The sequence below is a fragment of the Chamaea fasciata genome, unplaced genomic scaffold (assembly GCF_029207755.1).
Source record: "Chamaea fasciata isolate MVZ Bird 193981 ecotype frontalis unplaced genomic scaffold, bChaFas1.0.hap1 SCAF_27, whole genome shotgun sequence".
In the NCBI taxonomy this organism is placed as follows: Eukaryota; Metazoa; Chordata; class Aves; order Passeriformes; family Sylviidae; genus Chamaea; species Chamaea fasciata.
The window spans coordinates 5,127,694-5,152,150 of record NW_027094112.1 but is presented as its reverse complement, the minus strand read 5'-3'; the positions used below and the strand labels follow the sequence as shown (position 1 = coordinate 5,152,150).

Below are 24,457 nucleotides of genomic sequence, written 5' to 3'. Positions count from 1 at the left end.
TGGAAGAATCTCCGCGGTTTTCCAGGAGCTGATCCAGGGATTTGGAAGAATCTCCGCGGTTTTCCAGGAGCTGATCCAGGGATTTGGAAGAATCTCCGCGGTTTTCCAGGAGCTGGCCCGGGCCCGGCTCAGTCCCCGCCGGCTGCCCGCGCCTCTCCGCCGTGGAAAATCCCCGCAGCGTCCCTGCCAGAATCCCGGGGCTGGGATGGGGCCGGAATTATCCCGGGATGATCCCGGGCTGGTCCCTGGCCCGCGGGAGCCCGCCGGGAAGGGGCAGGAGGAGCCCGCCGGGAATTCTCCCTTTGGAATCTGCGGCTTGGAGCGGGGGAAGGTGCGGGGGAAACGGGAGAGTCCCAGAGCCGAGGGTCCCAGGCTGAGGAGGGGATAAAATAATTCCCTGGAAGAATTCCCTGGAAGAATTCCCTGCCGTTCCCCAGGAGAGGCACCTCCAGCCCCGGGAGGGTCCCAGGAACGCTCCGAGCTCCGCTCTGCGACAAAATCCCACCGAAGCCCCCAGAACTCCGACCTCTGGGGCTCCGAATCGCGACACTTGGGGCTCCGAATCGCGACACTTGGGGCTCCGAATCGCGACCTTTGGGGCTGGGACTGCGGGGACAACGTGGCGCTGCCGCCCCGGGCCGGGGAGGGAGCGAGAAGAAAAAACCCCGCGGGCGGCTTTTCCCGACCTTTGGAATCCCGCCCGCGCCTTTTCCATTCCGGGACGCTTTTAATTAAAAACCAGCAAAAAAAAAAAAAAAAAAAATTAATTAAAAAAACCCCAAACCAAGGCGACCTCGGGCGGGGTTTTTACCGGCGCCGGTATTTTTATCTCGGCGGCTCCTGCGGTGCCGGCGATAACCCCGGGCGGGGCTGCCCCTGGCGCCTCCACCCTGCAATTCCCTGTCCCGGCTCCCAAATTTAGCTCCAGGGCTCCGCTCCCCGCCCGCCTGCGGCCGCCACCGGCCACCGGCCACCGGCCACGGGGCACCGGGCACCGGGCACCGGGCACCGGCCACCGGCCACCGGGCACCGGGCACCGGCCACCGGGGCCACCCCCGGGCCGAGCATCCCATCCCCGGCCGCATTCTGGGGACAATTCCGCCGTTTTTCTCTCTGGCCTTTAAGGGCAGAACCTCCCCCTCAGCGGTCGCCCAAGGACGGCGCGGTTTTTGGGTGGAAAAACCGGGATTTTGTTGGAGTTTTTTTTTTTTTTTTCCCGATTTGGCAACTTTTGGCAGCGGGGCGGGGGCGGGACCCGGCGGGCGCTGCCCCGCCCCTCGGGGAACGGGGCGTGGTTTGTGCCGGGCACGCCCCCTCCGCGGCGGGAATGCTGCGCTCCCATTGGCTGAGCGGGGGGTGACGTCGGCGCACTGCGGCGGCTCCGCGCGGCCCCGGTGGCGTCGCTTTAAAGGGGCCGCGCTCGCGGCAGCGCCGGCGGCGGCGGCGGCTCCGAACCGGCTCCGAACCGGCCCCGAACCGGCCCCGAACCGGTCCCGGAGCGGCCCCGGAGCGGCCCCGGAGCGGCCCCGGAGCGGCCCCGAGCCCGGGCTGCCCCCGCGCCGCCCCCGCACACTCCGGCACCGGGGCGGACCGGGCGCTCCCGGCAGGTTCCGAGCCGGTAAGGAGGCGACAGGCGGCACCGGGAGATGCCGGATCCGCCCCGAAGGGTCACCCCCGGTTGGACCCTGCCGGGAGCGGGGGGATCCTGCCGGGAGCGGAGCTGACGGTGCCGGGACCGGGGGGTGCCGGTACGGTCGGACCCCGCCGGTACCGGGAGCTGCCGGTACCGGGGCACGGAGCGGCCGCGTTCGGCCCCGCCGGTACCGGCAGCGACCGTGCCGGTACCGGAGCCGCAGCCGGTGCGCTGGCACCGGGAGAGAAGCCGCGGCCGGACCGGGGGCGGAGAAATCCGGGGTTGGATCCCCGGGACCGAACCGGGAATTCCCGGCAGGAAAAAAACAAACACCGGGAACAAGCGGAGCAGCCCCGGTGACCCGAGGTGACCTGGAAGGCTCCGCCCGTTCCCGGGAATTCGGAGCCCGGGAAGGTCCGGGGGGGATCCCGGGGCTGGGACCGGGGCCGCTTCCCAGCGCTCCTCTCCCGGGAATTCCCGGGAATTCCCAGCACTTCCCGAATTTCTCCTCCTCCGGGATCCCGGGTCGGGTTTGACTCCAGCGGCGCCGCGATCGTGTCCCGGTCCCGCTTCTCCCCTCGCGGCTTTCGGGAATTCGGGTATTCCGGGAATTCCTCTCCGACTTTCCCGGGAATTCCGCCCCGCCGCTGGAATTCGCTCCAGGGAGGGCAGAAATTGGGGTTGGAGTTTGTTTAAAAAACAAACCCGAATTTGGGGTTAAAAACCTCCCAGCCGGGCACGGGGCGGGGGGAAGCGGCGCTGCCCCGGGAATTCTCCCGGTTATCCCGGGATTTCCCGGTACCGGGGCGGGGCCGGATTTTGGGATCCGGTCCCGACCCTTCCCCGCTCGGCTCCGTGGGGACAGAAATCCCCAAATTCCCGAAATTCGGGAAACGCTTCCCGGCAATTCCCGGGACTTTTCCGACCCTCGCCCCAAACTCGGCGAGTTCAAACCTTTATTCCTGAGCAGTTATCCCGGAGTTATCCCGGTTATTTCTCCTTCCCGGATCTCCGGCTGCGCTTTTTGGGATTTTTTTTTTTTTTTTTTTTTTTTTTTTTTGAGGCTTGGGGAATTCTCCTGCCGGGATTTCCCTTCCCTTGATCCCATCCCGGAGCAGGAATTTGGGATTTGGGATCTGTTCCTGCGGGATTTCCTTTTGTCCCATCCCCGACCAGAATTTGGGATTTGGGATCCGCTCCCGCCGGGTGTGCCCGAGGATTAATTTAAATCCAGGAAAATTCCTATTTTTTTTTGTTTTTTTCCCCCGTGTGAGCAGGATCAGGGGTGGAGCTGAATCCCGGGGAATCTGGGGAATTTGGGGGGAATTCGGGGCTCCTTTGTCGGGTCGGGATTTCCTTTCCCGTGTCGCGAGGATTTGGGATTTTGGGGATTCCCGGTGCCCTCGGGGGGTTTCAATCCCCAAATCACCCACCCGGCTTCAATCCCGAACTGCCTCGGGGTTTCGGGCCCGTTTTGTTCCCATTTATCGCGGCTTTGGGGCAGTTCTGGGGCGGCTTTGGGACCGGCTTTGGGGCAGTTCTGGGGCTGGTTCTGGGGCGGTTTTGAGGCCGGTTTTGGGGCGGGTTTGGGGCAGTCCTGGGGCAGCTTTGGGACCGGCTTTGGGGCAGTTCTGGGGCTGGTTCTGGGGCGGTTTTGAGGCCGGTTTTGGGGCGGGTTTGGGGCAGTTTTGGGGCTGGTTCTGGGGCGGTTTTGAGGCCGGCTTTGGGGCAGTTTTGGGGCTGGTTCTGGGGCGGTTTTGAGGCCGGTTTTGGGGCGGGTTTGGGGCGGTTTTGGGGCTGGTTCTGGGGCGGTTTTTTGAGCGGATTTGGGGCAGTGTTGAGGCCGGTTTTGGGGTGACTTTGGGGTCGGTTTGGGGCCGGTTTTCGGCTGGGTTTGGGTCGGTTTGGGGGCAGGTTTTGAGGTGGGTTTGGGACCAGTTTGGGGCTGGTTTGAAGCCGGTTTTGGGACGGGTTTGGGGCCGGTTTTGGGGTGGGTTTGGGGCAGGTTTTGGGCTGGTTTGAAGCCGGTTTTGGGATGGATTTGGGGCCGGTTTTGGGATGGATTTGGGGCCGGTTTTGGGATGGTTTGGGGTCGGTTTTGGGGTGGGTTTGGGGCGGGTTTTGGGGCCGGTTTTGGGGCGGATTGAAGCCGTTTTTTGGGGCGGGTTTTGGGGCCGTTTTTGGGGGAGCAGCAAACCCCAAACCCTCGGGCCCAGAGGAGTTTTTTGGGGCCGTTTCCCTCCCTGGCCCGGTGTCCCCAATGTCCCCAACGTCCCCCGGCCACCCCAGGGCTCTTTTCTCACCTCAGCACCACGAACTCCCCTGAGGCTCCACCCCAAGTTTATTTTCTCTCCGCTGAAAATAATTCCGAAATTCTTTCCTCACCGCGACCAAAATTCCGATTCCTCTTTCCCGTTCAATCCCTTTTTTGGTTTTTTTTTTTTTCCCTCTTTGGGAGCCGCTCCCAGCCCGGCTCTGACTTTTTTAACCTCCAATTTCGGTCTGTAAATAAACCCTCAGGTTCTTTTCTGGGGCTATTTTTTTTATTATTATTATTTTTAGCAAAGAAACGCCCGGTCTGCGGTTCCAGGCCTCACCAAACATTTTTAAAATTGGATTTTTTCCGAGATTTCCAGCCCAGCTTTCATCCCGGGCTCCCTTCCCCTGCTCCAGGTGCTGCGGGGTTTTTTAATTCCAGCAGAGTCACGGGTGGTTTTTGTGCCCAAAATAATCGAGAGCCGGGCTCGGAGCCAACCAAATCTCCCGCAAATCACCTTCAGCCGCAAAAAAAAAAAAACCCAAAAATCCCTTTTCTGCCGCTGCTGACAAATCACCGGGATCCTCCCGGGCCCGCCTGGAATCCCCTGGGAAATTCCTGCATTTTCAGCCGCCGGAGAGAGTTTTTTGGGACCACCAGGGGTCGGCGGAATTGCGGCTTTTGCTTTCGGTCCAGGAGAGTTTCTCCATCCGAAGGAACGCCCCGAATTAATTGGGGAAAAAATCCGGGGGGGGGTTTGGAGCAGGGCCGATGTTCCCGGGGTGGTTTTGGGCTGTTTTCACTGGTTTTCACCATTCCCGGGGTTCTCTTGTTCTCTTGTTCTCTTGTTCTCTTGTTCTCTTTTTCTCTTTTTCTCTTTTTCTCTTTTTCTCTTTTTCTCTTTTTCTCTTTTTCTCTTTTTCTTTTTCTTCTCTTCCTGGCATTTTTTGCTGGGGTTTTTTCCTTTTTTTTTTTTTCTTTTTTTTTCCCCTTTTTTTTCTTTTTTTTTTTTTTCTTTTTTTTTCCTTTTTTTTTTTTCTTCTTTTCTTCTTTTCTGTCCCCAGGTTTTTTGCTCTTCCCGGGTTTTTTTTGCTATTCCTGGGGGGTTTTCCCGACTTTCTTCTTCCCCTTTTTTTCCCCTGTTCCCTTTTTTTTTCTCTCTCTTCCCATTTTTTTGCTCTTCCCAGACTTTTTGCTCTCCTCTCTCTGCCCTCACGAGGAATTAAGAGGCCTCAGAGTCTTTAAATGCGCTCTGCCCTCCTTTAATCCCCCCACCCTGGAACAGAAAAACTCGGGAAAATCCAGGGAAAAGTCCCAGAATTGACCAAATTCCCTCTTTTTTTTTTACCCAAATTCTCTTTTTTTACCCAAATTCTCTCTTTTTAACCCAAATTCTCTTTTTTTTCCCTGTGCTTTGCCGCCCTCAGGCCGGGGATGGTGGCAGGATGAGGAGGTGCTGCCAGGGCATGGGGCTGCCCTGCCTGTTCAAGGTCAGTGTCATTGTCCCCAGGTCACCTCCTGTCACCTCCTGTCCCAGGTGTCCCCAACCCTGTCCCAGGTGTCCCCTCCCCTGTCCCAGGTGTCCCCTCCCCTGTCCCAGGTGTTCCCCCCCCATCCCAGGTGTCCCCAGCCCTGTCCCAGGTGTCCCCCCCCTGTCCCAGGTGTCCCCAGCCCTGTCCCAGGTGTCCCCTCCCCTGTCCCAGGTGTCCCCCCCTGTCCCAGGTGTCCCCTCCCCTGTCCCAGGTGTCCCCTCCCCTGTCCCAGGTGTCCCCCCCCCTGTCCCAGGTGTCCCCTCCCCTGTCCCAGGTGTCCCCAGCCCTGTCCCAGGTGTCCCCTCCCCTGTCCCAGGTGTCCCCCCCTGTCCCAGGTGTCCCCTCCCCTGTCCCAGGTGTCCCCCCCCTGTCCCAGGTGTCCCCTCCCCTGTCCCAGGTGTCCCCTCCCCTGTCCCAGGTGTCCCCAACCCTGTCCCAGGTGTCCCCCCCCTGTCCCAGGTGTCCCCTCCCCTGTCCCAGGTGTCCCCTCCCCTGTCCCAGGTGTCCCCGCCGTGGGGTCACGGGTGATCCCGGAGCTGTTTCCCAAAGCCGGAAATTCCTGGATCCCTCGGGGGGACACCGTGACCCCGGGCGGGATTAGCCAGGCCAGGATTAGCCGGCACGGTGATCCCGGTGATCCGGTGATCCCGGTGATCCCGGTGATCCGGTGATCCCGTTTCGGGCACAGGGCGGATTAACCCCTCCCGGCCCGGCTGGGGCCAGCAGGCCATGGGCTGGAAGTGGCCACCAGACCCCAGGGACAGGGACAGGGACACCCCAGTGACAGTGACACCCCAATGCCAGCGACACCGCGGTGACAGCGACACCCCAATGACAGTGACAATGACACCCCGGTGACAGTGACGATGACACCCCAATGACAGTGACAATGACACCCCACTGACAGCGACACCCCACTGACAGCGACACCCCGATGACAGTGACACCCCAGTGACAGTGACACCCCAATGACAGTGACAATGACACCCTGGTGACAGTGACGATGACACCCCGGTGACAGTGACAATGACACCCTGGTGACAGTGACGATGACGCCCCAATGGCACCGCGGTGACAGCGACACCCCAATGACAGTGACAATGACACCCTGGTGACAGTGACGATGACACCCCAATGACAGCGACGATGACGCCCCGGTGACAGCGACGATGACGCCCCGATGGCACCGCGGTGACAGCGACACGGCGGTGACCCCGGCCCCTCCCCACAGGGCTCCCCCACGTCCTCCAGCCCGCCTCCCCTTTTCCTGCTGGTGTTCGACTTCGACGAGACGCTGGTGGACGAGAACAGCGACGACTCGGTGCTGCGGGGCCGGGCCCTGCCGCCGGCCCTGCGCCACGACGCCGACGCCGCGTCCTACAACCAGCACATGCGGCGGGTGCTGGCGTGGCTGGGCGAGCAGGGCGTGCGCCCCGCCGACCTCAAAGCCGTCTACGAGAGCCTCCCGCTGTCCCCCGGCGTCCCCGAGCTCCTGCGGTTCCTCTCCAAGCACCGGCAGCTCTTCGAGGTGGTGCTCATCTCCGACGCCAACGTCTTCGGCGTGGAGGCCAAGCTCGAGGCGGCCGGCGCCAGGTCCTTGTTCCGGAAAATCTTCAGCAACCCGGCGGGCGTGGATCGGCGCGGGTTCCTGACGCTGGGGCCCTACCACAGCCACGCGTGCCCGCGGTGCCCGGCCAACATGTGCAAGGGCAAGATCCTGGGCGAGTACCTGCGGGAGAGGGCGCGGGAGGACGTGGAGTTCCGCCGGGTTTTTTACGTCGGGGACGGAGCCAACGATTTCTGTCCCGCCGGGATCCTGAGGGAGGAGGACGTGGCTTTCCCCAGGAAGGGTTACCCCATGCACAGGTTGATCCGGGAGGGGCAGGAGGAGCGGCCCGGCGAGTTCCGCGCCGCCGTGGTGCCCTGGGAGTCGGCCGTGGAGGTGGTGAGGTACCTGCAGGAGCTGCTCCGCGGGAAGGGCTCAGGGCGGGGAGGGGAGGATGAGGGGGGCAGATGGTGAGGGAAGGGAGGAAATGGTGAGGGAGGGCGGGAAATGGGGAGGGGAGGAAGGAAATAATGAGGGGAGGAAGGAAATGGGGAGGGGAGGAAAGGCTGAGGGAAGGGAGGAAATGATCAGGGAGGGGAGGAAATGGGGAGGGGAGGAAAGGCTGAGGGAAGAAAGGAAAGGCTGAGGGGAGGAAGGAAATGGTCAGGGAATGGAGGACATGCTGAGGGGAGGAAATATTCAGGAGGAAATGCCGAGGGGAGTGAGGAGAGGAAATGCTGAGGGAGGAAGGAGATTTTGAGGGGAGGGAAGAAATGCTGAGGGAAGGGAGGAAATGATCAGGGAAGGAAGGAAGGAAGGAAGGAAGGAAGGAAGGAAGGAAGGAAGGAAGGAAGGAAGGAAGGAAGGAAGGAAGGAAGGAAGGAAGGAAGGAAGGAAGGAAGGAAGGAAGGAAGGAAGGAAGGAAACGCTGCAGCTTTTGGGGGTCTCAGCACCCCCTGCTCTCTTGCCCTCACTCCTGGGGTCTCCTCCTGCCTGTCCCAGCCCCGTTCCCTGGGGAATGAACTTTGTGCAGCCCCGGGAGCTGCAGGCGCGCGCTGACGGGGATCTCAGGGATCTCGGGGATCTCGGGGATCTCTCCGTGGAATTGTTGTCGTCGTTGTTGTCGTTGTTGTCGCTTCCTTTCCCTTTTGGCCTCCAAAGAGAATTCCTGAAAGTCCAGGAGCCGGCTCCCCGTGGGCTGGGCACGTCCTTGTTCCTGCCCTGGCCTGCCTGGGGGATTCTTCCTTCTTCCTGATCCCGCTGGGAGTGAATTCCAGCTGGGAAATCCATCCCTGCTCCCTGGGCTCCTTCCCCATTCCTGGGAATTCCGGCTGGGAAATTCCTGCTCCCTCAGCTGCTTCCCCTTTCCTCATCCCACTGGGAATTCCGGCTGGGAAATCCATCCTGATCCCATTGGGAATTCCACCTCAGAGGTGCCAAAATCCCCCCCCCCCGAGCCGTGTCCCCCTCCCCACCGCGGTGTTAATTACCCCTAATTAGCCCTTTTCTAATTGCACTCTGCAGGGCCCGGGGTTGGCTCTTCCCGGATCTCTCTCCGCAGCCTTACCGACCCCCGAGGGCGGCCCTGCCTCCCCCAAACCCCAAAAAAACCCCCAAAAACCCCCAAAAAACCCCGCGGGAAAAGAACCAAAGCAGCCCCGAGTTGTTCTTCCTCCTCCTCCTCCTCCTCCTGCCGTCCCGCCGCGTGGAACTCAAAGCCGCGGAATTAAAGACACGAAGCTGCGGGTGAGCACGGAGCTCTCTCTGTATTGCGGGAAACGCCGGGGCACGGCGGGAAGCCGAAAGAACAAACCCGAAAAACGCTCTGCGCGTTCCTCGGCGTGCGGGAAATTCGGGGGGTCAGGGGCTGGGGGGGCAGAGGGGGGTCAGGGCAGGAGCAGGGGATGCTCTGGGGTGGGCATTCGGGGCTCCAAAAGCTGAAATTCCCGGCGCTGCAGAGACCGAATTTCCCGTCTCCAAAAGGCGAAATTCCCCGAGCTGCAAAAGCCAAAATTCCCGGTGCTGTAAAAGCCAAAATTCCCATCTCCAAAAGTTAAAATTCCCATCTCCAAAAGTCAAAATTCCTGGCTGCAAAAACCGAATCTCCCAGTGCTCCAAAAGCCGAAATTCCCATCTCCAAAAGCTGAAATTCCCAGAGCTGCAGAAGCCAAAATTCCCGGTGCTGTAAAAGCCAAAATTCCCGTCTCCAAAAGCCAAAATTCCCGCTTCCAAAAGCCAAAATTCCCGTCTCCAAAAGCCGAAATTCCCAGGAAATCCGGCGGCTGGGGGGGCTCAGACGGGCTCCACGTAATTCCCGGGGAAGATTCCCGACTCCCGGCCCCGGTGGCCCTGGCACCAGCCGTCCGGGAGGCGCCGGGTGACCCAGAGCTCCTGGCCCGGCTCCAGCGACAGCTCGTCCTCCTTCTGCCGCTCGTACGGGTACAGGGCCACCACTGCGGGACAGGACAGGGGACATGGGTCACTGCAGGGGACAGGGGACAGGGCCACCACTGTGGGACAGGGGACAGCCGGGTCACCGCGGGGGGACAGGGGACACGGGTCACTGCAGGGGACACGGGACAGGGCCACCACTGCGGGACAGGACAGGGGACATGGGTCACTGCAGGGGACAGGGGACAGGGCCACCACTGTGGGACAGGGGACAGCCGGGTCACCGCGGGGGGACAGGGGACACGGGTCACTGCAGGGGACACGGGACAGGGCCACCACTGCGGGACAGGGGACACGGGTCACTGCAGGGGACAGGGGACAGGGCCACCACTGCGGGACAGGGGACACGGGTCACTGCAGGGGACAGGGGACAGGGCCACCACTGCGGGACAGGACAGGGGACATGGGTCACTGCAGGGGACAGGGGACAGGGCCACCACTGTGGGACAGGGGACAAGCGATAGGGGACAGGGGACATGGAGCACACCCGAGTCACCGCGGGGGACAGGGCGGGGTCGGCCCAGGGGACAGGAGAGGTCACGGCACTGCCAGGGGGCTGGGCCGGGAGATTTCGGGGCTTTGGGATCATCCCTGCCCTTCCCCGGGGGGTTTAGGGTCACCTGTACCTCCCCCGGGGGGTTTAGGGTCACCTGTACCTTTCTCCAGGTAGCTCTCGGGGGCCCACGGAGGCTCCTCTGGGGCTGGTGGTGGCGGCAGGACCGTGTCCCCAAGGCCAGGCACAGCCGGTGGCGGCGGCAGGGCCGTGTCCCCAAAGTCAGGCACAGCCGGTGGCGGTGGCAGGGCCGTGTCCCCAAAGTCAGGCACAGCCGGTGGCGGTGGCAGGGCCGTGTCCCCAAGGCCAGGCACAGCCGGTGGCGGCGGCAGGGCCGTGTCCCCAAAGTCAGGCACAGCTGGTGGTGGTGGCAGCGGCTCGAGGTCCTCAGGGGCTGCAAAAACCCCGCAAGGAGTGAGGGGTGATCCCCAAAATCCATGGGGACGGGTGACAGCAGCCCGCCGTGACCCTGTGACCCCCCCGGAGCACTGAGGACTCACCTGGGGGTGGCAGGATGTCCCCAGGGAGGGGTGGTGGAGCTGGGATGGCAGGGGGTGGCCCCGGAGGTGACAGTGCCAGCCCAGGTGGCCCCGGAGGTGACGGTGGCCCCGGAGGTGACAGTGCCAGCCCTGGTGGCCCCGGCAGGGGTGGCGGGGCAGGAATTCCTTCCCCGCTGGAGCTGTGGAGGAGCAGCAGGGTCAGGGTTGGGGGCCTGGCTCTGTCCCCACCCCGAGCACAGACATTGTCCCGTGCCAGGACAAGGTGGCACCGTGTGGCACCAGGCTCTGCAGCTCTGTTCCCCACACAGTGTCCCATTTTCCCATCATTTTCCCATATTTTTCCCATCATTTCCCAAAACCTTTTTGGGGGATTTGTTTTCCCCCAGTTCCCTGAACTCCCAGAGCAGCCTCGGTACCTGAGCCCCAATCCCCTTTTGGGGTCCCCAATCCCCGGTACCTGAGCCCCAATCCCCTTTTGGGGTCCCCAATCCCTGGTACCTGAGCCCCAATCCCCTTTTGGGGTCCCCCAATCCCCTTTTGGGGTCCCCAACCCCGGTACCTGAGCCCCAATCCCCTTTTGGGGTCCCCCAATCCCTTTTTGGGGTCCCCAACCCCGGTACCTGGGGGTCTGCGGCTCGGAGCTGCCGGGGGGTCCCGGGAGTTTCCCCTGGGGAACCACGGGCGGCTGGACGGGCTCGGGGACACGGCTGCCCCTCCTGTGGGGACGGGGTCAATGGGTCACTGGGGTCACTGGGGTCACTGGGATCAATGGGACCAATGGGATCAATTGGTTCAGATCGATGGGATGGGATGGGATGGGATGGGATGGGATGGGATGGGATGGGATGGGATGGGATGGGATGGGATGGGATGGGATGGGATGGGATGGGATGGGATGGGATCCATGGGGTCAACAGGGTCTGTGGGGTCAGGGAGATCAATGGGATCAATGGGACCAGTGGGATCAATGGCATCAATTGGTTGGGATCAATGAGTGGTTCAGTGGGGTCAATGGGATCAATGGGATGAGATCAATGGGACCAATGTGATCAATGAGTTGGGATGAGATCAGTGGGATGGGATAGGATTAATGGGATGGGATCAGTGAGATGGGATGGGATCAATGGGATCAATGGGATCAATGGGGTGGGACAGGACAGGACCCCAACAGCCCACACCACGTGCCACCCCCCCAGGTGACACCACTCCCCACACCCGGCCAGTGTCACCCCAGTGTCCCCACACCCGGCCCGTCTCACCCCAGTGTCCCCACAGCCGGGGCCGAGGAGGATTTGGTGCTTTTCCGGGCCAGCGTCCCCGTGCGGGACAGCTGCGTGCTGGTGTCCTGTGGGGACAGGGACACGGGCTGGTGACACCCCTGCCAGCCACCCCGGGGGGGACAGCCCCCCAAAAACGGTGGGACATCATCTCCCCAAAAAAAGGCTGAGAAATCCCCAAAAAGGGTGGGACATTCACCCCAAAAAGGGAAGCGGCCCCGGGAGCGGAAGGAGGCGCCGGAGCAGCGGCGGCCGCGGGGGCGGCACCGGCGCCGTGAGAACCGTGAGAACCGCGGCCGCCACTTCCCGTGGGGGGGTTGGGAGGGTTCGGAACCTTCCCGGGGGGTCTCTGCCCTGGGGAACATTCTGTGGGGCTGGGAGGTGTCTGAACCCCTCCTGTGGGGCTTTCTGGAGTGGGAAAGGATCAGTGGGGCTCCAAACACCTCCTGTGGGGTTTTCTGCAGTGGGAAGGGTTCTGTGGGGTGCCGGACCCCCAGAGCTGAGGGGGCTGCACCCCACTTCTCCAGGCAGGAGGGCTCAGGGTGGGGACACCGGGGACACTGGGGACACTGGGGACACCGAGGACATTGGGGGCACTGGGAGCACTGTGGACATGGGGGACACCGGGGACACCGGGGGCACCGGGGACACTGATGACCCCAAAAGCCACCCCCCCGCCCCGCGGTGTGACCCCCGCTGACCTTGAGCCCGTGTCCCACGTGGTCCAGGGCGCTGAGGTTGAGGGGTTTCCTGTAATAGGGCTCCAGCGCGGGGGGCTCCGGGGGGGGCAGCACCTGGGGACGGCCGGGGACCCTCCTGGGGACGGCCAGCGCCCCGATCCCGCGCCGCGACACCTTCTCCTGGTGGATGTCCACGCTCTGCCGGGGGGACATTGTCCCCAGGGTGTCCCCAGGGTGCCACCAAATCTGCGGCCGCCCCCCGGCTCCCCCCCGGCCCCGTGCGCCTGCGCAGGAGGGAGGGGACGGGCGGGGGGGGATTTGGGGTCACTGGGATCAGTGGGATCGGATCAATGGGATGGGAATTCGGGATGGGATCAATGGGATCAGGGTCAGTGGGGTGAATGGGGCCAGTGGGGTCAGTGGGGTCAGTGAGGTCAGTGGGGTCAATGGGATCAGTGGGGTCAATGGGATCAGGATCAGGATCAATGATCATTCAGTGGGGTGAATGGGGTCAGTGGGGTCAGTGGGATCAATGGGGTCAATAAGATCAATGGGATCAATGGGATGGGAGCCAGGAGCTGGATCAGCACGGGGAGGGTCTCCAAGCCCTCTGAGCTGCCCCAAAACCCTTTTCCCGACCCCACAGCCCCCCGGGGGTCTCACCTGTGCCAGGCAGGTGACGTCACCCTCCAGCCGGCGCACCTGGGCCGCCTGCAGCTCCAGCAGGCGCAGGAAGGCGCCGGCCACGCTGCTCACCTGGTAGGTGACGCTGGCCAGGGACTGCGTGCTCAGCGACATCGTCTCCTCCAGCGCCCGCCTCTTGTCGCTGGCCTGCGGGGGACAAAGCCGCTGGCATTGTCACTGTCGCTGTCGTTGTCACTGTCACTGTCGTTGTCACTGTCGCTGGCATTGTCACTGTCACTGGCATTGTCACTGTTGTTGGCATTGTCACTGGCACTGGCATTGTCACTGTCGTTTTCATTGTCACTGGCATTGTCACTGTCACCGGGAGCATTTCCTTCTGCTTTCCCAATGCCTCCGACTTCCCCCCCGGTGCTGCTGAGGGGAGAGGATCCAGGGATTCACCGGGAATTCCTGCCGGGAATTCCTGCCTCGGGCTCCCTCGGGATCCGGGGATTCACCGGGAATTCCTGCCGGGAATGATGTCCCAGCGGGTTCCGGGGGTCACTGAGCGCCACCCGCGGGGACAGCTGGAGGCCACGTGTGGGACACGCGGTGGCGGCCGCAGCTGTGCGGGGACAGTCTGAGCTCCCGGAATAGCTCCGAGCATTTCCCCTCCGCTCCGCCCCGCCGGCTGCGGGCCCCCGGGGACAGCGGGGACAGGGGGGACAGCGGGGAGAGGGGGGACAGCGGGGACACCAGGGCCCCCGGGAACAGCGGGGACAGGGGGGACAGCGGGGACAGGAGGGAAAAAAATCTCCCCCAGGCACCCCGTGGGACCAGCCAGAGGGTCAAAACCTGCCCTGGGGACCCCTCGGGACGAGCCAGGGGGGGCAAAACCTCCACTTGGGACCACTCAGAAGGGCAAAGCCTGCCCCGGGGCACCCTGAGGACCCTCTCCCGGCCCCGGGCACCCCTCGGGACCCCTCCTCTGCCCCCCCCGGCCCCGGGCACCCCTCGGGACCCCTCCTCTGCCCCCCCCGGCCCCGGGCACCCCTCGGGACCCCTCCTCTGCCCCCCCCGGGGCCCGGGCTGACCCGCAGGTAGTTTCCGTGGCAGTACTCGGCCACCCGGAGCAGGTTTTCGTGCTGGTCCCGCAGCAGCCGCCGGCCCTCGGGGATGTGGCTGAGCCGCAGCCGCTCCAGCTCCGACATCGCTCCGGGGCCCGGCTCTCGCTTCCTGCCCCGCTGTCGCTGTCGCTGTCGCTGTCGCTGTCGCCGTCGCCGTCGGGGTTTTGGAGGCGCTGACGCAGGGCCCGAGGGCGCCGCGGTGTCCCCGTCCCCCCCTCCAGGGACACCCCGCCCTGTCCCGGACACGGGAGGAAGGCGCGGGGATGAGGATGAGGATGTGGTGGGGGTGGGAGAGGGGGAGGGTGTGAGGAAGGGGAAGTGGGGCTGGAGGGTCGGGGAGGGACCCCAAAATCATCGGGACCCCAAAACCGTCCTGACCCCAAAAGGATCCTGACCCTAAAATCATCCTCATTCCAAAAGGATCCTGACCCCCAAAAGATCCCAACCCTAAAATCATCCTGAGCCTAAAATCATCCTGATTCCAAAAGGATCCCGACCCCAAAAGGATCCCGACCCGCACCTGTGCCACCTGTGCCCACAGCCCCGAGGCACCGCCGCCCTCCCGGGCTTCGGGGCACAGTCGGGAATCCCGGGATCCAGGAATCCCGGGATCCGGGAATCCCGGGAACTGCGGCTGCAGGGCCGGGCCGGGCCGGGCCGGGAACATTCCCGGATCCCGGCAGCGCTCAGGGCCCGGCGGGACGTGTCCCCTGCCCGGGGACACGGCGGGGACGGCGCGTCCTTGGCCAGGCGCGTCCCGCATCCCCGCGGGCGAGGCCGCAGGAAATTCCCGTTTCCCGGCGCTGGGCAAACCCCCCCCGCCCGTCGTGCCGCTCCTCCCGCAGCCCCCGGGGCTCCCGCGGGGCCTCCCGGGCTCTGTCCCCAGCGGGAGGGGACAGCAGGACCCCCCGGCGGGGCCGGGCCCTTCCTGAGAGCGCATTTCCCCGAGGGAAAGGATGGATTTCCTGCGGGGCCGCTCCTCAGAGCGCCGGGAACACCGGGAACACCGGGAACAGCGGGAACACCGGGAACACCGGGACGGAGCTGTCCCCGGGAACAGCGGGAACAGCGGGAACACCGGGACGGAGCTGTCCCCGGGAACACCGGGAACACCGGGACGGCGCTGCCCCGGCACCGCCCGGTCACTCCCAGGGGTCATCCCCAGGGGTCATTCCCAGGGGTCACTCCTGGAGGTCACTCTCAGGGGTCACTCCCAGGGATCATTTCACAGATGTCATTCCCAGGAATCATCCCCAGGGGTCATTCCTGGGGTCATCCCTGTGGATCATTCCCAGAGGGGTCATCCCGAGGGAGCATCCCCGGGGGTCACTCCCAGGGGTCACTCCCAGGGGTCAGTCCTGGGGGTCACTCCTGTGGATCATCCCCAGAGGAATCACTCCCAGGTGTCACTCCAGGTGTCACCCCAGGTGTCATCCCCCCCCGGGGGTCTCCGGGGCCGCCCCCCCGGGGGTCATTGCTGTGGCTCCTCCCCAGGTGTCACCCCAGGTGTCACCCCCAGGTGTCATCCCCCCCGGGGGTCTCCGGGGCCGCCCCCCCGGGGGTCATTGCTGTGGCTCCTCCCCAGGTGTCACCCCCAGGTGTCATCCCCCTCGGGGGTCTCCGGGGCCGCCCCCCCGGGGGTCATTGCTGTGGCTCCTCCCCAGGTGTCACCCCAGGTGTCATCCCCCCCGGGGGTCTCCGGGGCCGCCCCCCCGGCCCCCTCCCACCGTCGGGCGGGACCTGGGCGCTAATCCCGGACACCTGACGGGCTTAGGGCGCTGAGTCCATTATCGGCTTAGGCGGCCAAGACATCTGCCCGCCCGCCGGGCCCCGCCGCAGCCGCGCCCTCCCCTCCATGGGGCTCTGAGCGACCCCCGGAGACACAGGGGCGGCCCCCCGGCCCCCCCAGGTGAGCCCCCCGCCGACTCCGGGGGGAAAAATCCGGGGTTTGAAATTCCAGGCTTTGGGGAAAAATCTGGGATTTCGGCCGGTTTGGGGCTCCTCCAGGAGCTCCCGGGGGTGGGGGTGTCGCACAGGGAGCCGGGGGGAGGACGGGGGATTTTGGGGGGGGGGAAATGGGGTTTTTCGGGAAAGGAGTTGGGGGTTTGGGGGAAAAGAGGCGAGGTGTTTGGGGGGAAAAATAGTTGGGGTTTTTGGGGAAAAGAGGTGAGGTTTTTTGGGGAAAAGGGTTGGGGTTTTTGGGGAAAGGAGTTGGGGTTTTTGGGGAAAAAGAGTTGGGGTTTTTGGGGCAAAAAGGGTTGGAGGTTTTTGGGGAAAAGGGTTGGGGGTTTTTGGGGAAAAGGGTTGGGGTTTTTTGGGGAAAAGAGTTGAGGTTTTTTGGGGAAAAGGGTTGGGGTTTTTTAGGGAAAAACAGCTGGGCTTTTTGGGGAAAAGGGTTGGAGGTTTTTGGGAAAAGGGGTTGGGTTTTCTTGGGAAAAAGAGTCGGGTTTTCCCGACCTCCACGGTCCCCAAAACTTTCCAGGCCATGGAAATACTGGAGTTCAGGGCCGCGCTGTAAAAACCTGGAGGAAATAAAAACCCAATTAATTAATTTTCATTCCCCAGACGAGCCGGGAAGACGTCCCGAGCCGCCGCTCGGGGACCCCGAGGAGGGTCCCAATCCTCTTGGGACGCAGAGATAATCCCAATAATCCGCTCTCCCCTCAGTTCCAGGGCACGATGGCGCAGGACATGACGGAGAAGGAGCTGCTCAAGATGGAGCTGGACCAGCTGAAGAAGGAGGTGAAGAACGAGAGGCAGATGGTCAGTTGGATTTCCCGTCCTCGGGAGAAGGGCGAGACCCCCGAGTCAGGAGTCGCCCCCCCAAAGCCGGGCAGGGGCAGCCCGAGCCCCCCCGGGCCCTCCAGGGAATTGTTCCCCTCCCAGCCCCACACCTGGACAGGTGCCCAGGGCACCCCGGGAATGCTCTGGGACACCCCAGGGGTCCTTCGGGACACCCCGGGGATCCTTTGGGACACCTCAGAGATCCTTCGGGACACCCCGGGGATCCTTCGGGACACCCCAGGGATCCTTCGGGACACCCCGGGGATCCTTCGGGACACCCCAGGGATCCTTCGGGACACCTCAAAGATCCTTTGGGACACCCCGGGGGTCCTTTGGGACACCCCGGGGATCCTTCGGGACACCCCGGGGATCCTTCGGGACACCCCGGGGATCCTTCGGGACACCCCAGGGATCCTTCGGGACACCCCGGGGATCCTTCGGGACACCCCAGGGATCCTTCGGGACACCTCAAAGATCCTTTGGGACACCCCGGGGATCCTTTGGGACACCTCAAAGATCCTTTGGGACACCCCAGGGATCCTTTGGGACACCTCAAAGATCCTTTGGGACACCCCAGGGGTTGTTTGGGACACCCCAAAGATCCTTTGGGACACCCCAGGGATCCTTTGGGACACGCCAAAGATCCTTTGGGACAGCCCAGGGTTATCTGGGACAGCCCAGGGTTATCTGGGATGCCCCAGGGGTGATTTTGGGATGCCCCATCCCAGGTAGATGCCCCGTTCCCCTCTCCCAGCTGCATTCACGGCTCTGTGGGCTCCGGGAATGGCCGGGAACTGGGAATTCCCGGGAACTGGGAATGTCTGAGAACTGGGAATGTGGGAATCGGAAATTTCTGGGCACTGGGAATGGCTCGGGATTAGGAATTTCTGGGCACTGGGAATTTCTGGGAATTGGGAATGTCTGGACACCAGGAATGTCTGGGCACTGGGAATTTCTGGGAATTGGGAATGTGGACACTGGGAATGTCTGGGCACTGGGAATGTCTGGGAATTGGGAATTTCTGGACACCAGGAATGTCTGGGCACTGGGAATTTCTGGGAATTGGGAATGTCTGAGAACTGGGAATGTTGACATTGGGAATGGCTGGGAGTTGGGAATCGCTGGGAATTGGGAATTCCTGGGAATTAGGAATGTCTGGGCACCGGGAATACGGGCACTGGAGATTTCCGGGAATAGGAATATCTGGCACCGGGAATTCCTGGGACTCGGGAATTTCCCCCTTTGCCCCGCAGGTGTCCAAGACGGGCAAGGAGATCAAGGAGTACATCGAGTCCATGGCCGGCGAGGACCCGCTGCTCAAGGGCGTCCCCGAGGACAAAAACCCCTTCAAGGAGAAGGGCGGCTGCACCGTCAGCTGACCCCGGCCCCGAAACCCCGGCCCGCCTCGGCACAGACGACACGGCGAGAAGAGGGAAAAGGAGGAAAAAAACCCAGGAACAAAGGGAAAAAAACCGAAAAACAAAAACCAAAACAACCCCGTAGGAACAAAGCAAAATAAAGGGAAAAAAAAGAAAAAAAAAAAAGAAGAAAAAACCTCGCGGGAACGAAGCAAAATGAAGGGAAAAAATCCCAGGAATAAAGGAAAAAGAGGAAAAAAAAAGAGGAAAAACCACCCCAGGAGCAAAGCAAAAAGAGGGGAAAAAAAATCCCAGGAACAAAGGAAAAAGAGGAAAAAAGAGGAAAAGCCACCCCAGGATTAAAGAAAAGAAAAAAGGAAAAAAGAAAAAAAAAAAAAAAAGAAGAAGAAAAAACCCGTAGGAACAAAACAAAATAAAGGAAAAAAAAAGAATAAATCTCGCAGGAACAAAGCAAAGGGAAAAAATCCCAGGAACAAAGGAAAAAGAGGAAAAGCCACCCCAGGAACAAAGCAAAAAGAGGGGAAAAAAAATCCCAGGAACAAAGCAAAAATAGGAAAAAAAGAGGGAAAAAAAATAAATCAAAAAAAGAAAGGGAAAAAAAAGAAGAAGAAAAAAAAAGAGGGAAAAAAGAGGAAAAAAAAGAGAAAAAAAAAGAGAAACCCCCCAGGAACAAAGCAAAAAACCCCAAAAATCGCCACCTGCCGCTGCTGAGCAGCCGAGCTTTGGTTCCTTTCAAGCAGGGATAAAAAAATGAGCGGATTTTCCTCAAGAAGTTAAAAAAGGTGGATTTTCCTCAAGAAGTTAAAAAAGGTGGATTTTCCTCCCGATTCCCTTCAGCCCTCCCCGGCCCCCCGACATCCCCAAACTCGAGGTGATTTTGTTCTTTCTTGCTCAATAAACCCTCCAGCACCGCCGCCGCCTCTGTCTCTCTGTTGCCGGACACACTCCCCAAAGAACCCAGAGTTTATGGATTTGATTTTCGCTTTTTAGACCTCGGCGTCCCAAATGTCGCCTTGTGTTTATTATTAATACTCCATCTCTCAGTGACTTACTTTTTTTAAACTTGGGGGCACAGCGGGGCTGAATCCTGCTTTTCGGTGGAGTTTTTCCTGGGGAATTTTCTTATTTTTTGATGAAGTTATTCGGGGTTTTTTTATTGGAGGAGTGACGGAGCTGAACGCGAGACGCTCCATAATGAATTTTAAAGGTGCCGCTTCTTCTCCTGGCCACGGAGCCAAGACGATTTCAGGCTATTTAGGTTTTAAAAAAAAAATATTATATTTTTGTCACGGCCTTGAGGCGATCAGCTCCACCTGAGCTGCCCCTAATCCGGGGGCGATAACCGGGCCGTGGCCGGACGGGATTGACCCGTTAATCGACATTAAAGGGCTGGGAAGGTGCGTCAGAGCCGCCTAAGCCGCCTCCGAGGGGATTGGGGCCGCTGCCGGCCCAGGAGCGGCTCAGGGCAGGGCCGGGGGAGCCCTGAGCGCCCCGAGGGAGCGAACCCGCCATGACGGCTCGGAGATGCTGAGGGGAAGGGCGGGGCAAAGAGCGCTCCCCGCCAATAGCAAGGCGGGATTGGCAGAGTCACAGCTCGCCCAGCCAATCAGAGGTGGAGAACCGCGGGCGGGAACTCGCTCCTGGGAGAAACGGATAATAAAGTGGGAGGGGGCACGAAGAGAGGTTGTAGCCAATAGGAATGCGGCATTTCGAGATTGACAGCAGGCGTAGGCAATCAGCTATGGGGAACGGAGAGTCAGAACCCCCGCGGGGGTCTACGGATTGCTGGAGGGAGGAGGCGGCGCAAAGAGCGCTCTGAACCAATAAAAATACGCGTTTGGGAGAGTGACAGATCCAAACAGCCAATCCGTGATGGGAAACGGAGACAGCGATTCTTCCCGGAGGGCTCCGGGCCGCACCGGTAGAAGGCGGGGCGAACGGCGCGTCTAACCTAACCAATAGTAACGCAGGGAGGCCTGAGTGACATCGCGCTCAGCCAATCAGCGGCGGAGCGCGGGGAGCGCCCACCGGCTTCCATCCGCCGCCTTCCCCCTCGCGCTTGCGCCGTGAGGCGCCGGCGGCCGCGCACAAAATGGAGCGCGGCGGGCGCCGGTTGGGGCCCGGAGCTCCCGGTGCGGCCCCCGCCGCTTCTCGCCCTCCCTCCGCTCCTTTCCTCTTGCCCTCCTGGGTATCGGCGCCAGGCAAAAAGAAACGCGAGGTCCCACCGAGATTTGAACTCGGATCGCTGGATTCAAAGTCCAGAGTGCTAACCATTACACCATGGGACCGCTGGGTGTACCGGGAGGCGCCGCGCGCCCTCCCTGTGCCTCGGCCCGCGGGACGTCGTCCCGGCCCCGCCGCCGGCCCCGCGGAATCGCGGCGATTTCGGGCGATTTCGGGATGTTCCCGGCCCTAAAATCTTCCCCCGGTCCCGGCACAGGAGCCGTTCCGCTCTCTGGGGCAGCCCCGTGCCCGCCGCTCTGATCTCCACCTTTATTTTTGGAATTTTTTTTTTTTTCGGTACTTATTTCTGCCTTTATTCCTCTGGGGTTTTCCCCCTTATTTCCCTCCTTTCTTCCTCTGTTTTCCTCTATTTCTCACTTTATTTATTCTCCACTCTATATTCCGTGTGTTCATCAGTTTTCCCTCTGTCCCCCTTTTCCTTCTTCGCCCTTTATTTCTCTGTTCCCCCTTTATTTCTCCTTTTCCCACTCTATTCCTCCTTATTTTCCTGTTTTATTTATCTAATTCTATCTATTTCCCTTTTTTGTCTCCCCTTGATCCATTTTCCCTCGATTTCCCCTTTCTTTCCCTTTCCCCTTTTCCATATCTTCATTTATTTATTTATTTATTTATTTCTCCTTCAACTTTTCCCCGTTTATTTTTTCCTCTGCTCTCCCCGTTTCCCCCCTTAATTTCTATTTTTCCTCCTTTTTCCTCTTTTTCCCCTCTCTTTATTCCTTTTTCTCCTCTAATTCTTATTTATTTTCCGGTTTATCCCCTACTCCTCCTTTGCTTCTTGCTTCCCCTTGATTTCCCCCTTTTCCCCCATTTTTAAACTTTTTTTCCCTTTATTTCTCTTCATTTCCCCCTCTCCCTGTTTATTTCTCCCTTTTCCCTTTATCGCCTCCGTTATTTCTATTTTCCCCTCTGTTTTTCCTCGTTATTTCCCCCTCAATTTCTTTTTTTTTTCCCATTTTTTCCTTTATTTCTCTTCCATTTTTTCTTCTCTTTATTTCTTCCCCCCATTTCCCCTTTATTTTCTCCCTTTTTCCCATTTATTTTCCTATTTCCCCCTTTATTTTTTCCCTCTATTTTCTCCCTTTTTCCGAATTTTAAATTTCCCCTTTATTTTCCCTCCCCTCTTCATTTCCCCCTAATTCCTCGATTTTCCCCCTTTTTTTTTCCCCTCCCAATCCCACAAATCCACACAAACACTTGGAAAATTTTAAATTTTTTTTGCTTCTTTCTCTGTTTGTTTTTTTTTTTTTTTTGCTCTTTTATTTTTTTTCACGACGAAACGGTGGAAATAAAACGATTCGTGACCAACAGAAAATAAAATATTGAGGAAAACCAAACCGAAGGACTCGGATCAGGAGAGGTAAGAGAGGGGAGGGAAAAAAAAAGGTGAAAACGACTCAAAGAAGAGGCAAAACAAATCTCAAAAATCACGTTTTTTTAGCCTAAAGAACCTGAAATTTCCTGGGAAAAGCAGCACCCGAAATTCAGCTCCGTCCCCCCCTCCCCTCCCGCTGCCGTCACCCCAAAAACCCCCAAAACCGTGGGAAAAATAGTAAAAAAAATTCCCAAATTATCACCTTGGATCCGCCAGCCCTGCGGGGAGCGAGGGGGGTGAAGGGAAGGAGGAAAAACCCAAGGAAAAGCAAAAAAAAAATAAAATAAAAAGGGGAAAATCGAGTATTAAAAAATCCAAAAAAATAAAAATTAATAAAAATAAAAATAAAAATAAAAATAAAAATAAAAATAAAAATAAAAATAAAAATAAAACCAGTCCCAGCCCGAATCTGGGGCTGGCGTGAGGTCTGGAGCTTCCAAGGACCCGCAAACCACTTTCCCCCCGGGAAAGCAATCCCAGAAATCCTATTTATTCATTTATCTGTTTCTAAATCCTTTTTTTTTTTTTAAAGAACGTTTTTCTTTGGAAAAAAATGTAAATTTAAATTTTTTTTCTATTTTTTTTTTTACTTTTTTTAAACCCACTTTTTAAAAAAAAACTTTTTATTTTTAAATTTTATTTTTTAGAATTTTTTTCCTTTTCTCCCTAAAAACTACACCCAGGGGAGTCGCCCCTACCTAGAGTCACCTACGGCTGAGAGGTAGATTGGGAAAAGAAAAACTGGGATTTTCCCATTCCGGATGAGGATTCCCGGGATCATTCCGTGGGCTCTGCTCCTCCCAGGCTCTCGGAATCGTCTCCCGTTGTTTGGGGAGTTTCTTGGGATTGGCTTCGTCCCAATTCATCACCGGAAAAACGAGATCACGGGTTAAGGCCGAGTCATTCCTGGAATTCCATGGAATTCTCCACCCTGAGGTGAAGCCGACGGAATTCGGGGCCAATCGCGGAATTTTCAGGATCAATTCCTGGTTCTGGTCCATCTTGTGGAATTCCCGGGATTTAATTCATCCCAAGAGGCGTCTCTGGCACAGCTTAAAGGCCGGATTTCCTCCTGGAATTCCAAGGAATTCTTGATCCCGTTGGATTTCCCAGGATCGGCCATGGGAGAGGCGTTGCCTGCTCTGGATCAGCTCTTCCTGCCTTGAAAATTCCCAAAATTCCTTCCAGTCCTGGGATCCCAAAAATTCCTTCCAATCCTGGGATCCCAAAAATTCATCCCGTTACCAGGATCCAGGAATTCATCCCAGTGCTGGGAAAAAAAAAGGGATTTTACTGAGAAAAATTGGGATTTCAGCCAAAAATTGGGATTTCAGCCCAAAAATGTGGGATTTCACCCCAAAATTTGGGATTTCACCCCAAAAATTTGGGATTTCACCCCAAAATTTGGGATTTCACCCCAAAAATTTGGGATTTCACCCCAAAATTTGGGATTTCACCCCAAAAATTTGGATTTCACCCCAAAATTTGGGATTTCACCCCAAAATTTGGGATTTCACCCCAAAAATTTGGGATTTCACCCCAAAATTTGGGATTTCACCCCAAAAATTTGGGATTTCACCCCAAAATTTGGATTTCAGCCCAAAAATTTGGGATTTCACCCCAAAATTTGGATTTCACCCCAAAAATTGGGATTTCACCCCAAAAATTTGGGATTTCACCCCAAAATTGGGATTTCACCCCAAAAATTTGGGATTTCACCCCAAAATTTGGGATTTCACCCCAAAAATTTGGGATTTCACCCCCAAAATTTGGGATTTCACCCCAAAATTTGGGATTTCACCCCAAAAATTTGGGATTTCAGCCCAAAATTTGGGATTTCACCCCAAAATTTGGGATTTCACCCCAAAATTTGGGATTTCAGCCCAAAATTTGGGATTTCACCCCAAAATTTGGGTTTCCCCAAGAGCGGTCAGCCTGTGGAGGTTTTGGTTTCCAAGTCGGGAATTCTCCTCTCCCTCCTCCCTGTGCGTTTGTAGGGAATAAAAATTGGCTCCCACTTCACGAAGGAATTCATGAATTCATTTCTCTCCTCCATTTTTAAAACTTATTTTTGATATTTTTAACCTTTTTTTCCTTTTTAAAAAAATTCCTTTTTTTCATAATTTTTTTCCTTCTTTAAAATATTTTTTTCCTTTTTTAAAATCACTTTTTCCTTTTTTTAAAATTTTTTTTTCCTGGTTTTTTAAATTATTTTTTCCTGTTCTTTTTTTAAATTATTTTTTCCTGCATAAAATTATTTTTTCCTCTCTAAAAAATTATTTTCCCTTTCCTTAAAAATTACTTTTCCTCTTTTGACTTCATTTTTTTTGCACTTTTTTTTCTTTTTAAATTCATTTCTTCCATTAATTATTTTTTTTTTCGGTTTTGTTTTCCTCTCAGTAAAACAGAGGAAAAAAAAAATCTCTTAAAATAATTTTTTTTTCTGGTTTTTGTTTTATTTTATTTTTTTCTTTTAAATTTCACAGCACCACAGTGGA

At 58.3% G+C, this 24,457-nt stretch overlaps 3 protein-coding genes and 1 non-coding gene across 7 annotated transcripts; 2 read left to right on the top strand and 2 right to left on the bottom strand.

The window, feature by feature from the left end:
• Positions 1–167: 167 nt before the first annotated feature.
• PHOSPHO1 (phosphoethanolamine/phosphocholine phosphatase 1) lies at positions 168–7,442 on the top strand. Its single transcript, XM_066204813.1, has 3 exons — positions 168–331; positions 5,318–5,380; positions 6,654–7,442. The coding sequence occupies exons 1-3, from the start codon at positions 206–208 to the stop codon at positions 7,440–7,442; spliced, it is 978 nt and encodes a 325-aa protein (XP_066060910.1). The 5' UTR covers positions 168–205.
• GNGT2 (G protein subunit gamma transducin 2) lies at positions 7,290–20,225 on the top strand. Of its 3 annotated transcripts, none has more exons than XM_066205243.1 (3): positions 7,290–7,372; positions 16,848–16,943; positions 18,218–20,224. In XM_066205243.1, the coding sequence occupies exons 2-3, from the start codon at positions 16,860–16,862 to the stop codon at positions 18,341–18,343; spliced, it is 210 nt and encodes a 69-aa protein (XP_066061340.1). In that variant the 5' UTR covers positions 7,290–7,372; positions 16,848–16,859; the 3' UTR covers positions 18,344–20,224. The 3 variants fall into 3 exon arrangements, with proteins under 3 accessions (XP_066061340.1, XP_066061342.1, XP_066061341.1); XM_066205245.1 differs by lacking the exon at positions 7,290–7,372 and adding an exon at positions 12,012–12,032 and having other exon boundaries at positions 18,218–20,225; XM_066205244.1 differs by lacking the exon at positions 7,290–7,372 and adding an exon at positions 15,843–16,089.
• On the bottom strand, positions 8,710–15,525 carry ABI3 (ABI family member 3). 2 transcript variants are annotated; one of them, XM_066205241.1, is made up of 9 exons: positions 14,148–15,525; positions 13,093–13,260; positions 12,451–12,627; positions 11,732–11,817; positions 11,093–11,188; positions 10,473–10,651; positions 10,212–10,366; positions 10,076–10,127; positions 8,710–9,421 (listed from the first exon to the last, which is right to left on the bottom strand). In XM_066205241.1, exons 1-9 carry the CDS (start codon positions 14,262–14,264, stop codon positions 9,261–9,263), a joined length of 1,191 nt encoding a protein of 396 aa, XP_066061338.1. In that variant the 5' UTR covers positions 14,265–15,525; the 3' UTR covers positions 8,710–9,260. The 2 variants fall into 2 exon arrangements, with proteins under 2 accessions (XP_066061338.1, XP_066061339.1); XM_066205242.1 differs by having other exon boundaries at positions 10,076–10,366; positions 14,148–14,413; positions 14,701–14,853.
• A 334-nt stretch (positions 20,226–20,559) lies between the features above and the next one.
• Positions 20,560–20,631, bottom strand: TRNAQ-UUG (transfer RNA glutamine (anticodon UUG)). The gene has a single exon. It is a non-coding gene; the product is annotated as a tRNA-Gln (tRNA).
• Between the last annotated feature and the right edge of the window lie 3,826 nt (positions 20,632–24,457).

Bases quoted from the DNA above. Each gene is read 5' to 3' on its own strand.
- PHOSPHO1 (XM_066204813.1), top strand. From the start codon at position 206: ATGGGGCCGGAATTATCCCGGGATGATCCCGGGCTGGTCCCTGGCCCG. The intron at 332-5,317 runs GTGCGGGGGAAA...TGCCGCCCTCAG, and splicing joins GCGGCTTGGAGCGGGGGAAG to GCCGGGGATGGTGGCAGGAT. The intron at 5,381-6,653 runs GTCAGTGTCATT...CCCTCCCCACAG, and splicing joins GGCTGCCCTGCCTGTTCAAG to GGCTCCCCCACGTCCTCCAG.
- ABI3 (XM_066205242.1), bottom strand. From the start codon at position 14,264: ATGTCGGAGCTGGAGCGGCTGCGGCTCAGCCACATCCCCGAGGGCCGG. The intron at 13,261-14,147 runs GTCAGCCCGGGC...TGTCCCCCGCAG, and splicing joins GCCACGGAAACTACCTGCGG to GCCAGCGACAAGAGGCGGGC. The intron at 11,818-12,450 runs GTCAGCGGGGGT...CTGTCCCCACAG, and splicing joins ACGTGGGACACGGGCTCAAG to GACACCAGCACGCAGCTGTC.
- GNGT2 (XM_066205245.1), top strand. From the start codon at position 16,860: ATGGCGCAGGACATGACGGAGAAGGAGCTGCTCAAGATGGAGCTGGAC. The intron at 16,944-18,217 runs GTCAGTTGGATT...TTTGCCCCGCAG, and splicing joins TGAAGAACGAGAGGCAGATG to GTGTCCAAGACGGGCAAGGA.